This window comes from Onychostruthus taczanowskii, unplaced genomic scaffold (genome assembly GCF_017590055.1).
Source record: "Onychostruthus taczanowskii isolate IOZ18803 unplaced genomic scaffold, ASM1759005v1 scaffold112, whole genome shotgun sequence".
Taxonomy (NCBI): domain Eukaryota; kingdom Metazoa; phylum Chordata; class Aves; order Passeriformes; family Passeridae; genus Onychostruthus; species Onychostruthus taczanowskii.
In genome coordinates this window covers 804,176-817,355 of record NW_024497852.1, presented here as the reverse complement: position 1 = coordinate 817,355, position 13,180 = coordinate 804,176, and the positions used below count along the sequence as shown (strand labels likewise).

At 59.0% G+C, this 13,180-nt stretch overlaps 1 protein-coding gene across 2 annotated transcripts; it reads left to right on the top strand.

Moving 5' to 3' along the window:
• Window positions 1-6: 6 nt before the first annotated feature.
• MAP2K2 (mitogen-activated protein kinase kinase 2) lies at window positions 7-9,762 on the top strand. Of its 2 annotated transcripts, XM_041424875.1 has the most exons (12): window positions 7-126; window positions 1,157-1,367; window positions 1,584-1,625; window positions 2,650-2,796; window positions 3,335-3,412; window positions 3,787-3,838; window positions 3,926-4,050; window positions 5,981-6,194; window positions 6,931-6,995; window positions 7,685-7,746; window positions 8,293-8,338; window positions 9,073-9,762. In XM_041424875.1, the coding sequence occupies exons 1-12, from the start codon at window positions 41-43 to the stop codon at window positions 9,181-9,183; spliced, it is 1,239 nt and encodes a 412-aa protein (XP_041280809.1). In that variant the 5' UTR covers window positions 7-40; the 3' UTR covers window positions 9,184-9,762. The 2 variants fall into 2 exon arrangements, with proteins under 2 accessions (XP_041280809.1, XP_041280817.1); XM_041424883.1 differs by lacking the exon at window positions 1,584-1,625.
• The last annotated feature ends 3,418 nt before the right edge of the window (window positions 9,763-13,180 follow it).

The following is a 13,180-nucleotide window of genomic DNA, read 5'->3' as shown; positions in this document are numbered from 1 at the left end:
CCGCGCCCCCCCGGCCCCGCAGGCGCGGCCCGGCCCGGCCATGCCGGCCAAGAGGAAGCCGGTGCTGCCCGCCCTCAACATCGCCCCCAGCGCCGCCGAGGGGCCCAGCCCCGACGGCTCCGCAGAGTGAGTCAGGCCCGGCCGGGACCGCCCCGGCAGCGGGGCTGGGCCTGGGGGGCACCCCGGGCCTGGGCAGAGCGGGGAGGCCGGGACAGAGCGGGCACCGGGCCTGGGGGGTCGGGGCAGGGCGGGCGCGGGGTGTGGGGAGAGCCAGGGAAGGCCTGGAGGAACCGGGACGGGTTTGGGGAGGCCTGGGAAGGTCTGAGGGGGGACCTGGGGCAGGCTCGGGGGGACAGGGAAGGCCTGGGGGGGCTGGGACAGGTCCGGGGGAGCCGGGCCCGGCCTGGGGGCTGGATGGGCCCGGCCTGGGCCGTGTGGGGAAGGTGAGGCAGAGCTGGAGGAGAAGGTTGAGGGTTGGAAGGGGTGGGATGGGCAGGGGGAGGCTGCTCTGGCCCCCCCGGTTTGCAGGGGGCAGCTCAGGCCTGGGGGGGGGCCGGGCCCAGGCCTGGAGCCCCAGCTTGGAGCTGGGATGGGGGGCCGGGGTCTGGGGGGCACCTGGGGCTCAGCAGATGGGATGTGTGGGGTGAGAGGTGGTGGAGGGGATGGGGTGAGACCCTCCCGACATGTCCCAGTGTGGGTGAGGGGGTGGCAGCAACTGGGATGAGCAGCTGGAGCTGGCACAGGCGGTGGGGGCTCGGCAGCTGGTGCTGGGGCAGCACAGACCCCCCTTTGTGCTCAGGATTTGGGGTGGGGGTGTCACAGAGCTGCTGGACCCCATGGAGAGCCCTTCTCGTGTTACACACCAAAGCCAAGTTTGGCTCCCCGCGACAGGGAGCAGCATCTGCTGCTGCCTCCTTAAGGGCCAAAGGATTTTTCCTGTTCCTTGGCTCTCCCAAAACACCTGGCTGCTCCCAAGCTCCTCTCCAGAGGGGCTCTGTGTGTCGGGCAGGGACTTCTCCAGGTGTTCCTGTCCAGGTGGTCCCATTGTGGGGGGCTCAGGACATGTCAGGGGGTGATTTTCCATCGTTTCCTGAGAACTGCACCCTCCTTCCTTTCCCTGGTGCTGCCTGTCTCCCATCTCCTCCTCCCCTCTCAGGGCTAACCTGGTGGACCTGCAGAAGAAGCTGGAGGAGCTGGAGCTGGATGAGCAGCAGAAGAAGCGCCTGGAAGCTTTCCTGACACAGAAAGCCAAAGTTGGGGAGCTGAAGGACGACGACTTCGAGAGGATCTCGGAGCTGGGCGCTGGCAATGGCGGGGTGGTCACCAAAGTGCAGCACAAACCCTCAGGGCTCGTTATGGCACGCAAGGTAACGAGGGGCTGGGAGGGCTGGGGAGCACCTGGAGCTCTGCCTGCCTCCAGCAGGGCTGGGTTTGCCTGGATCCTCTCTGCATTTGCACCTTCACCACCTCACCGTGGTCAGGAGCAGGGCTCCCACGTGGAGCTGTCTCCTTTGGGAGAGGCTGTGCTCCCAGTGACAGATCCCTGGGCTCTGGAAAACAGGAGTTTTATTTTTTTTTCCCAGTTCTGGTGGACAAAGCGACTGGAATTGGATCTCCTGAGGATTGTAGGTCGTGGCAGTGGGAAGGATGGGTTTGGCACACACATCCCTCAGCCCCATTAAACACATCCCATGGTCACTCCAAGCAGGGACAGAGGTTCCTCTCAGGCTTGGCTTCACTGGGAACATCTCCTGTGGTGCCACAGAGTAGAAAATCAGGAGCTGCTTCATCTGCCTGCCGGGAGAGGCTGTGCTTGGCAGGAGCAGCACAACCTCTGCTCTGCCTCCTCCAGAGTCCCTCCTCCCTCCTGCTGTTGGGATCATGGATTCCTGGAGTGGTTTGGGTTGGAAGGGGCCCTAGAGCTCACCCAGCCCCCTGGGCAGGGCCTCCTTTCACCAGCCCAGGCTGTTTCCCTCCCTGCTCCGCTCTGACCCCACGTGCGGCCCCAAAAGCCGCTGCTCGTTCTTGTGCAGAACCTTCACAGGGGCTTTTTCTTTTCTGTGGTTTCCTTGATCTGGGAGCACCTTCTTACAACACCTCCAGAGCTTGTGAAAATGCTCCTGGCTGCTGACTCAGAGGGGCTGAGATCAAACTCCTGACTCGTCTTTCCACCCGTGTCCGGTGCGATCCCGGCGCCTTCCGTGGCTGAGGCAGCACAGAGCTCTCCTCTGCCTGCAGCATGGCATCCCCCACGGGATGGGGTTGGGGAGACCTTCAATCCCACCCAGTGCCACCCCTGCCATGGCCAGGGACACCTTCCACTGTGCCAGGCTGCTCCAAGCCACGTCCAGCCTGGCCCTGGGCACTTCCAGGGGCAGCCACAGCTTCTCTGGGAATTCCATTGCAGGGCCTCACCCCCCTCCCAGGGTTTATTCCCAAAATCCCATCCATCCCTGCCCTTTGGCAGTGGGGAAACCATTCCCCGTGTCCTGGCACTTCATCCTTAACATCAGCCTGCAAATGGGAAAAATTCTGCTCCAAAGCAGCGCCTCCCTTGGAGATGTGATTTCTTCCCAGCACTCAGGGCTGCTGCCCCTCAGTTCTTTCCCTTCCCAGGAGTCACACCTTGCCTGTTTCCTCTCTTGGCAGCTGATCCATCTGGAAATCAAACCAGCCATCAGGAACCAGATCATCCGGGAGCTGCAGGTGCTGCACGAGTGCAACTCCCCCTACATCGTGGGCTTCTATGGAGCCTTCTACAGCGACGGGGAGATCTCCATCTGCATGGAGCACATGGTGAGGCCCTGCCCTCCCTGCACCCTCCCAAACGCCCTCTCCCTGCCAGCCCGGTGCCTTGGGCCACTGGCAGCTCCTTGCTGTGCCCACTCTGCTCCTGGTGGGAGCCACACATTCCTGCTCGGGCCTCGGGATCAGGGAGACAGCGACTTTTGGGAAGAGGAAGCAGCAAGTTTGGGGCTTGGCCAAACGGAAATGTTGCCAAGCCACTGCTCTGCAGAGCCTGCTGAGAGGCTGAGTGAACAAATTCTGTTGTTTCTGGTGGAGAACTATGTTATTTCTGCTCCAAATCAGCACCATCTTGGCATTTCCACTGGTGGAAGGAAGCAAAGAACCAACAGCAAGAAGCAGAACTGCTAAAAACACCAGTTTTCAGTGATGAACCTGAGCTCAGATCACCAGATCTTTTATTTTTTTGTGGCTGAAAAAGGAGTGTGCTCAATGCTGGTCACCCACCATCTGCTCCCCTGTACATCCAGCTGCTCTGTTTTCCTGCTGGGAATTGCTGTGTTGGTCATTCCCATGTTCTTTATTTCAGGATGGTGGCTCTTTGGATCAAGTGCTGAAAGAAGCCAAAAGAATTCCTGAGGAAATCCTGGGCAAAGTCAGTATAGCGGTGAGTGATGGGGCTGCTCAGGCTTCCAGGGAGGATTTGCTGGGCAGGGATTGGGAATAATTCCTGGGCTGCCCTGGGAAGCTTTCTGTGTTTCCCAGTCCTGGGGGCTGCACTTTCCTGGACCAAGAGGCCAGAGCAGAGGGGAAATATTCCCAACCCCTTTCCCCACCTCCAACCCCTCTGGATAATGTTGCCATCACTTCGAGGAGGTTTGGGAGAAGCTTTTTTTGGGTGGTTCACCCAAAATCTGTGATGGAGCTGGGGATGAATTGCAAACCCTGAGGGACATGGACAGCACAGGGCAGCTCTCCTTGGGCTGAGGGCAGAGCTGCTCCCTGAGCTCTGCTCTCATCCAGCCTTTGGGTTCCTCCCAGGTTCTGCGGGGCCTGGCCTATCTGCGGGAGAAGCACCAAATCATGCACAGAGGTGAGAGCAGGACCCTGAGAATCCCAGCCTGCAGTGCCAGGTGTCACCCAGAGCCACCTTCACACTCCCCTCTCTCGCTGTTCCCAGATGTGAAACCCTCCAACATCCTGGTGAATTCCAGAGGGGAGATCAAGCTCTGTGATTTCGGGGTCAGCGGGCAGCTCATTGACTCCATGGCCAACTCCTTTGTGGGAACTCGGTCCTACATGTCTGTAAGTTCCTTCCAGCTGGGTTTTTTTGGGTCATTTGGGTTCATCTCAGCTGTTTCCATCCCCATCCTGTCCACAGGGACTCTTTCCGCTGTCCCAGGTTGTTCCAAGCCCTGTCCAACCTGGCCTTGGACACTTCCAGGGATCCAGGGGCAGCCCCAGCTTCTCTGGGATCCTGTGCCAGGGCCTGCCCACCCTCCCAGGGAAGGATCCTGAGGTCTGAGCTGCTCCTGTATTTTGGGAATGGTTATTCAAGTGCAGTTATAGTTAGACAGGGGGTATTTAAAAATCCTGCCCCCTCTGCTCCCAGGCCCTGGCTCCAGGCTGCCTCAGAGCTGCCAGTGGGGATGACTTGCATCGATTGATTTATTTCTAATTTTTTTCTTTTAATGGCCATAACCTCAAGTGGATTTTCTGCTCCTCTGGTTCCTCTTGGGTGTTAACAGCAGAGAGCAGGGAAATACATTTTTATGGATAAGTTGAGTTCCTTAGATTTCAGCACACAGAGAAATAGATTCCTGCTGGGTGTTCCCAAACACAAGTAGCTGGGAATGCTGCTGAGTTGGGAGTGTGGATTAGATGCTCCAAGTGCTTTTTGTCTGCACATCATTCTTCTTTTCCATCCCCTTTGCACATGATCCTTCTGGGACTGTCCCTTCCCTGGAGAGGCCTTTGGGATATTACACAATTCCAGAATGGTTTGGGTTGGAAGGACCTTAAAGCCCATCCAGTCCCACTCCTGCCATGGCAGGGACACCTTCCCAGGCTGCCCCAGCCTGGCCTTGGGCACTGCCAGGGATCCAGGGGCAGCCCCAGCTGCTCTGGGCACCCTGTGCCAGGGCCTGCCTACCCTGCCAGGGGAGAGTTGCTTCCCAAAATCCCATCTATCCCTGCCTCTGTCCGTGTGAAGCCATTCCCTGTGTCCTGTCCCTTGTCCAAAGTTCTCCAGTTCCCTTGGAGCCCCTTTAGGCACTGGAGTGAGTCTCATCCATACAGGATATTTGTATTTGGTGTCACTATCCCATGTTACCCCGTGTTCCTGTGTCCTGGGCGTCCATATCCCATGTCAGTGGGTGTTCCTATGCTCTGGGGACCAGCATTCCATGTCACCCCCATTCCCTGTGCCCTGGGTGCCATTATCACCCATTCCCAGTGCCTTTATCCCCATTCCCACTGCCTTTATCCACACTCCCACTTCCTTTATCCCCATTCCCAGTGCCTTTATCCCCATTCCCAGTGCCATTATCCCCATTCCCAGTGCCATTATCCCCATTCCCAGTGCCATCATCCCCATTCCCAGTGCCATCATCCCCATTCCCAGTGCCATTATCCCCATTCCCACTGCCTTTATCCCCATCCCCATTATCCCCATCCCCATTATCCCCATTTCCACTGCCTTTATCCCCACCCCCATCCCCGTTATCCCCANTGCCTCTGTCCGTGTGAAGCCATTCCCTGTGTCCTGTCCCTTGTCCAAAGTTCTCCAGTTCCCTTGGAGCCCCTTTAGGCACTGGAGTGAGTCTCATCCATACAGGATATTTGTATTTGGTGTCACTATCCCATGTTACCCTGTGCTCCTGTGTCCTGGGCGTCCATATCCCATGTCAGTGGGTGTTCCTATGCTCTGGGGACCAGCATTCCATGTCACCCCCATTCCCTGTGCCCTGGGTGCCATTATCACCCATTCCCAGTGCCATCATCCCCATTCCCAGTGCCATTATCCCCAGTGCCTTTATCCCCATTCCGAGTGCCTTTATCCCCATTCCCAATGCCATTATCCCCATCCCCGTTATCCCCACCCCACCCCTGAGCTCTGCGCTCTCCCTGTTATCCCCATCCCCATTCCCAGTGCCATTATCCCCAGTGCCTTTATCCCCATTCCGAGTGCCTTTATCCCCATTCCCAATGCCATTGAGCTCCGCTCTCCCCGCAGCCCGAGCGCCTGCAGGGCACGCACTACTCGGTGCAGTCGGACATCTGGAGCATGGGGCTGTCCCTAGTGGAGCTGTCGATCGGAAGGTACCCAATCCCCCCGCCAGACTCCAAGGAACTGGAAGCAATTTTTGGCCGTCCTGTGGTGGACGGGGCGGAGGGAGAGTCCCCCAGCATCTCGCCGCGGGCCAGGCCCCCAGGACGCCCCGTCAGTGGTAGGGGCTGTGGTGTGCATCGGCAGCAACGCTTCCATGGGGGATGAGGGGTTGGGGGGCGGCTGGGGGAGCTGCCCTGGAGGAGGCTCCGCTGGGAATCTTTGGAGGGAGATCCACACTGGCTCCAGCACGGCCCACCCCGCCGCAGGTTGGTGGAATCCAGGTGGGAGCCTGCGGAGGGGCCTCTCAGCATGGATTTGGGAGCTGTCCCTGGGTTCCTTAGAACCACAAAAATGTTATCCCCGTCCTCAGCCCCTCCCCGTGCTGTGGGCGCAGCTGGGATGTGGCTCCCGTGGAGAGAATGTCCCTCGAACCGTTGTCACAGCCCCCTGTGCTCCTCAGGCTTTGCCTGTGCTGCCAGCAGCTTCTCCTGAGGCCTCGGGCAGCTTTTTGGGAAGAGCTTTGCTGGGAGCTCTCACAGAAGCACCAAACAGCAGCAGGATTCCAGGGAGGCTCTGCTGGAGCCGTTTCCTTGGGAGCAGAAGGCTCTGGAAGTGCTGCCAGCCAGCCAGAGTAGATGGTCTGGTGCTGTCCAAACATAAATAAATCTGGGCTGGAGGTCTGGTGAAAGAAATCCAAATTCTGGGAATGAACTTGGTTTCTCTTTAACCATGGCTCAATTCCCCTGGGAGTTTCCTCAGCCTCTCCCAGCAGAGCTCCCCCAAAGTCGTGTTTTTCACCCCAAACTGAGCCCTGAGCAGCCTCTCAGCACCGTTTGTGTCGTGTCCCCCCCCAGGGCACGGGATGGACACCAGGCCTGCCATGGCCATCTTTGAGCTGCTGGATTACATCGTTAACGAGGTGGGTGTTTGTTTGTTTTCCCACAGCTTCCACAGGGATGTTCTGCTCTGCTGAGTCAGGGTGGGATCTGGAATGTTTGGTCACTCGTGGAATCCCACAATGGTTTGGGTTGGAAGGACCTTAAAGCTCATCCAGTGCCACCCCTGCCATGGCAGGGACAACTCCCACTATCCCAGGCTGCTCCAGCCAGGCCTTGGGCACTCCAGGGATCCAGGGGCAGCCACAGCTGCTCTGGGAATTCCATGCCAGGGCCCCAACACCCTCACAGGGAGGAATTTCTCCCCAAAATCCCACCTAAACCTTCCCTCCTTCAGTTTAAGGCCATCCTCCCTGTCCAGCTTGCAAGGACAGCTCACACAAACAGGGTGATGGAAAATCCTCATTTTGGGATTGTTTCATCAGCCATAGGCACGGCCAGAGCTGGGATTTGTCAGGCTGGATTTAGGATTGGGATGCTTGGTGATCTCCCAGCTTTGGCTGGGGTTCAGTGTGGGGTCCCCCGGGTGCAGAGGGAGCTGGAGCAGCAGTGGGAGGAGTGGCAGGGAAGGGATTTCCTGGCTGGAAAAGCAGTGAGGATGAGGAGGATGAGAGTGGCTGTAGAGCACAGCTCCCTGACACTGCAGCTGACACTCATTTTTGGCACAGTAACACAGGAGTGGTGCAGGAACCCCTTTTCCTTCTCTCCACAGCCACCTCCCAAGCTGCCAAGTGGAGTCTTCACGCAAGATTTCCAGGAGTTTGTAAATAAATGGTGAGGATTTCATCTCCTGGCTGAAGGTGGAGGCTTGGACGTGCTCCTTGACAGCTCTGCAGCTCCACCCTCTGTGTTCTGCCTGATCTCTCTCTCTCCCTGCCTGATCCCACGTTGTGCTGGGAGCTCCTGCCTTGGGAAGGGTTGGAATAAAAGCAATTTATTTGTGGGGCTGCTGAGCAGGATCCCAGCTCCTTCTAAAGCTGAGCCTGGCAAGGGGGGTGGTGGAGCAGATCCTGGGGCTGAGTCACCCCGTGGGCACAGGGACACCTGAAGGTGCTGCCAGAGCTCCCAGTGAACCAGAGGCTGGATATTAAATCCCAGATTCCTGCCAAGCTTTGGGGCCTTTTCTCCATTTGCAGGGCACAGTTTGTCCCCACAGTCTGGAAGAGATGGATCCTGCAGCTCTTCCTGGGAGCTGAGCTGGCAGGGATCCCTCTCCTGGGATCCTGAGGGGTTTTGGGGGAAGCTGCAGCTTCTCCAGCCTGATCCCCACCTTCCCACAAGGAATCTCACCTTGGCTTCCCTCTCTTGTTCTCATTTCAGCTTAATTAAAAACCCAGCAGAACGAGCAGATCTGAAGATGCTGATGGTGAGTGGGGAGAGGATTTTTCTGCTGCTCTGGGGTGGCACCAGCTCTGCCAGCTGCTGCCCCATCCATCCCTCTTGCTCCAAAGGCTGGGAATTGGCAGGCTGAGCTCAGGGTGGGGCAGAGGGAGGGACTGACCCCCTTTACCCAGTGCTGGGAGCCTGGCCAGGCCCTGCTGGCACAGCCCTGGCTCCTCACCTGGGCAGGGGGGTGGCACTGAGGGCTGGATCCCAGCTGTGCTCTGATCCCAGAGATCAGCAGAGTCCTGGGCAGCAGGGAAAGGGGGGATTCAGCTGAGACCCCACCTGCAGAGCTGCCTCCAGCTCTGCTGCAGCAGCACAAGGACCTGGAGAGAGTCCAGAGGAAGGCCTGGAGCCCCTCTGGAAGAGCTGGGGGTGCTCACCTGGAGAGGAGAAGCTCCAGGGAGAGCTCAGAGCCCTTGCAGGGCCTGAAGGGGCTCCAGGAGAGCTGGAGAGGGACTGGGGACAAGGATGGAGGGACAGGACACAGGGAATGGCTCCCACTGCCAGAGGGCAGGGCTGGATGGGAGATTGGGAAGGAATTCCTCCCTGTGATGGTGGGAGGAATGTTTTCCCCAAATCCTCTCTTCTGCCTCATCTGCGGCACCAGCACCTTCCCCCCTCTCCAGGGCACATCCCACAGCACAGATCTGCCTTTTTGGGATCTGGGATGCTCCTCTGGGGTGTTCCTGACCGTGTTTTCCCCTGTGCTTGCAGAGCCACACGTTCATCAAGCGCTCCGAGGTGGAGGAGGTGGATTTCGCGGGCTGGCTGTGCCGGACGCTGCGGCTGAACCAGCCCAGCACTCCCACCCGAGCTGCCGTGTGAGCCCGGCCTGGCACTCCTGCCTCTGGCACCGCTTCCTCTCCTCCCTCCAGGGCACAGCTGCCCCTCCTTCCTCCCTCCCAGCGCCAAAGCTCCGGCCCCGGGGGCTGCTCCATCCTCCGGGGCTCCCCTCGGACGTGGGGAGCGGTTCCAGGCCTCTGCTCCAGCTCTGGAGCTCCTGACACTTGGGAATTGTGGTGCTGCTTATCTTGGTTTTTCTTTATTTTGGGTTTGGTTTTGTTTTGGTTCGGTTTTTTGTTGTTGTTTTGGAAATGTGTTGGGGTTAAGGGGGCGGTGCGGGGATGAGGGGCAGCTGCTGCCTCACCTCACCCCTGCTGTTCTCTCTGGGATGGAGAATCGGTGGGATCAGGGATGGAGAAGCCCTGCCTAGGGTGGCCCGGAGCAGTGTCACTGTCCTGCCTGGGGGCACGGCTGGGGGCAGAGCAGAGACCCCTGTTGGCCTGCTTTAAACGGTTCCTTTGAAACCTGCCTTGGCCGAGCTGGGTGTTCAGGGCAGGGGCTGGACCCGTGGGGCCGAGGAGGGAGGGAGGGATGAGGATGAGGATGAGGATGGGGTGGAGATGGGGATGGGGATGGGGATGAAGATGGGATGGGGATGAGGATGAGGATGGGATGAGGATGAGGATGGGATGAGGATGACATGGGGATGACAATGAGGATGAGGATGAGGATGGGGTGGGGATGAGGATGGGGATGAAGATGGGATTGGGGGGATGAGGATGGGATGAGGATGAGATGGGGATGACAATGAGGATGAGGATGAGGATGGGGTGGGGATGAGGATGGGGATGAAGATGGGATGGGATGAGGATGAGGGGGATGGGATGGGGATGGGGATGGGATGACGATGGGATGAGGATGGGGATGACGATGAGGATGGGGATGGGGATGAGGATGAGGATGGGATGAGGATGGGGTGGGGATGGGATGAGGATGAGATGGGATAGGGATGAGGATGGGGATGACGATGAGGATGGGGATGGGGATGAGGATGGGATGGGATGAGGATGAGGATGGGGATGAAGATGGGATTGGGATGAGGATGAGGACCGGGATGAGGATGGGATGGGGATGGGGATGGGGATGAGGATGAGGATGGGATGGGGAGGGGGATGAGGATGAGGATGGGATGAGGATGAGGATGAGGATGGGGATGGCTCCCACTTTCCAGTGTCCAGCTGAGGGGAGAGTGTGGATTTTGGGTTTTCCTTCCCTGGAGAGGTGCAGGCAGAGCCCAGCTGTTCCTGCAGGGGTTGGGGTCCCTCTCCTGATCCCATGGGGGGCACAGGGTGCCCCCCAGGCTGCGTTTTCCCCCTCCAGCTGCCTCCAGCCCATCCCAGGGCTGGCCTCAGCCGTTGTGGATGTGGCAGAGCTCCAGGATTCCCTGTCAGAGCCCCCTGGCCAGGGATGAGCCCACCCCGAGCCCACATTGTCCCTGGATTGTCCCTCCCACCGAGGGACAGCCCCCAGGCCCCGACCCCCTCCCTTCCCCCCACGTGGATTTTGGGGTGAATTATTCCCCATGTGGGCTTGGCAACCCCTGAGCCCCTCCCAGGAGGATTTGGGAAGTTTAGTGGGAATTTTTTGGTGTTTTTCCTTATTTTTTTTTTTTGGCTGTTTTTCACTCAGACTGGCAGCTGCCATCCCCCTGCCTGCCCTGGGTCCCACCATGGCAGCCCCCCCAAAAATTAACTACCAGGGCTGGGTAACCCCAAATCCCTCATCCCTTTTCCTTTCCTATTTTCCAGCCCAGGACAAAGGCACTGCCCTGCCTGGGGCCAACCCACAGGGCAACCCAAAGGGGGGACACCCCAATTTTTTGGGGAGGCAACACCCCAATTTTGGGGGGAACACCCCAAATTTGAGGGGTCTGTGCTTGCTGGCTCAGCTCATGCCCAGCCAAGCCACCCTGGAGCCGTGGGGTGCTCGATGGGATGGATTTTGCCTCTTATTTAATGTGGGAAGCAGGGAAGGTTCCTCAAGTTTCGGGTTATTTTCCATAGATTCTGGTGCTGGGTTTTGGAGGAGGAAGAGGAGGAAAAGGAGGAGGAGAGCGTGGATGAAGCAGTTATGAGGTGCAATTAATTTTTTTTTTGTTTGTTTGTTTTTTTTTTTTTTTAAAAAACTCGATATTTTCATCATGGATGGGGAGGGGTGGGAAAAATAATAAATAAACGGCACTTTACATTTCCAGGTGCTTTCTCTCCTCGGTTGTGCCCCGGGTGGGTTTAACCCTTTTGGAGCCGGAACTGCGGCCGGGAGCGCTGCCTCTGGCAGCTCGGGGAGGTGCCGGTGGCTCTCCCTGGGATGTGCTGGGCTCGCTGGCCAGCGGCTGCCTCCAGTGGAAGTCGGAGACGCTGGAATTATCCCGGCACGGGATGGATGTGGAATCCGAGGACTTGAATCCAACTGGAAATATTTGGTGGGGTGAAAAAATATTTAGGAGTGTTCGGTATTTGGGGTGAGCGGGAGCTGGGTGAAGCTGGGGAAAAAAAAAAAAAAAGAAAAAGGAAAAGGAAAAAAAAAAAAAAGCAAATTGGGCCCCAAAATGGGAAAATATTTTGTGGTTTTTGTGCTGTGAACGATGCAGGGGCTCAGGGGGTGACACCTGCACGGTGCCAGCCCCAATTCCAGCCTCCTTCTGGGACATTTTTTGGGGTTCCATGGTGCCATCCCTAATTCCAGGCTCATTCTGGGACATTTTTTGAGGTTCCATGCTGCCATCCCTAATTCCAGCCTCCTCCTAGGACATTTTTTGGGGGTCCCAAGCCGTGGTCCCTGACTCCAGGCTCCCGTGGTGCTGTTTTGGGGGGTCCTGGTTTGTTTTTTCCCGGTGTTTTGGGGTCCCCCGTGGCTCTGAGGTGCCCAGGATGGACTCACTGCCCCCCTGGGAGCTGTGCCAGCTTTTGGTGGTGCCAGCTGGGAATTGGGGGGGGTCCCGTGGGGTCCCCAGGGTGGGGGTGACCACGACCCTCGTGCCACAGCGGCATTTTGGGGGTGCAGGGAGGATTTTGGGGGTGCCCAGCCAGGCTGGCTAAGGGGATCCCCCTCCCTGTTCAGTTCAGGGGGGATTCGGTGCCGGGGAAGCTCTGGGGGGGGTCATATTTTGGGGGGACGCCCCCGGGCGCGCCCCAGGCGTGCTGGGGGAAAATGAAAGCGCTCGGGAGCTGCGGCTGCTGGGGCACCCCACCCCAAACCCCACCCCAAAACCTCCCCCCGCTCCGTTCGGGGGCTCAGGGACCCCTCAATCCCCACCCCCAGCCGCGCTTCCCCGTCCTGCCTCAGTTTCCCCACCTGCTCCGTGGGGTTAATGACCCAAAACCCCCCCGGGGGGGGCGTGGGGAGGGTGAGGGGCGGGCGAGGAGCTGAGCCGGGGTTATTTAAGGCAAAAAAAAAAGGGGGGAAAGGGGAAATCGCGGGGTTACAGCGACCCCCGAGGGGGGTGTGGGTCAAAGCTTCGCTCCTCTCGCTTTCTCTTCCTCTCACCAACCCCAAACCCCCGATGATTAATAATTAAAAACGCCCCCGAAAATGTCGCTTTTCCACGCGGCTCGGGCCGGGAAAGGCGCTGGAATTCCGGGAGCTGCTCCCTGCCCCGCCCGGGTGGGGACAGCCGTGTCCCCGTGTCCCCGTGTCCCCCCCCGGCGGGCCCGCAGCCCGGCCTTGTCCTGTCCTTGCCAGGCTGGCTCGGAGCCCACCGCGACCTTGGGCTCCGTGTCCCCTCCCCGGAGTGGGGGGGCAGCGAGCGGGGGGCAGCCCCGGGGACACGAGTGGCTGCGGGGACATTGGGGACACCGAGGGTGGCACGCGGTGGCTCGGGGAGGTGACCCGAGAGGGAGGGAGGGACATTGTGGGGTGACGCGAGTGGGGATGGGGGCGTGGGGAGGCGACACCCGCGCGGGGTGACTCGGGGGGGGGACACGAGTGGGTTTGGGGGGGACAGGGAGGTGACCTGTGGGGACACGCATGGGGCTGGGGG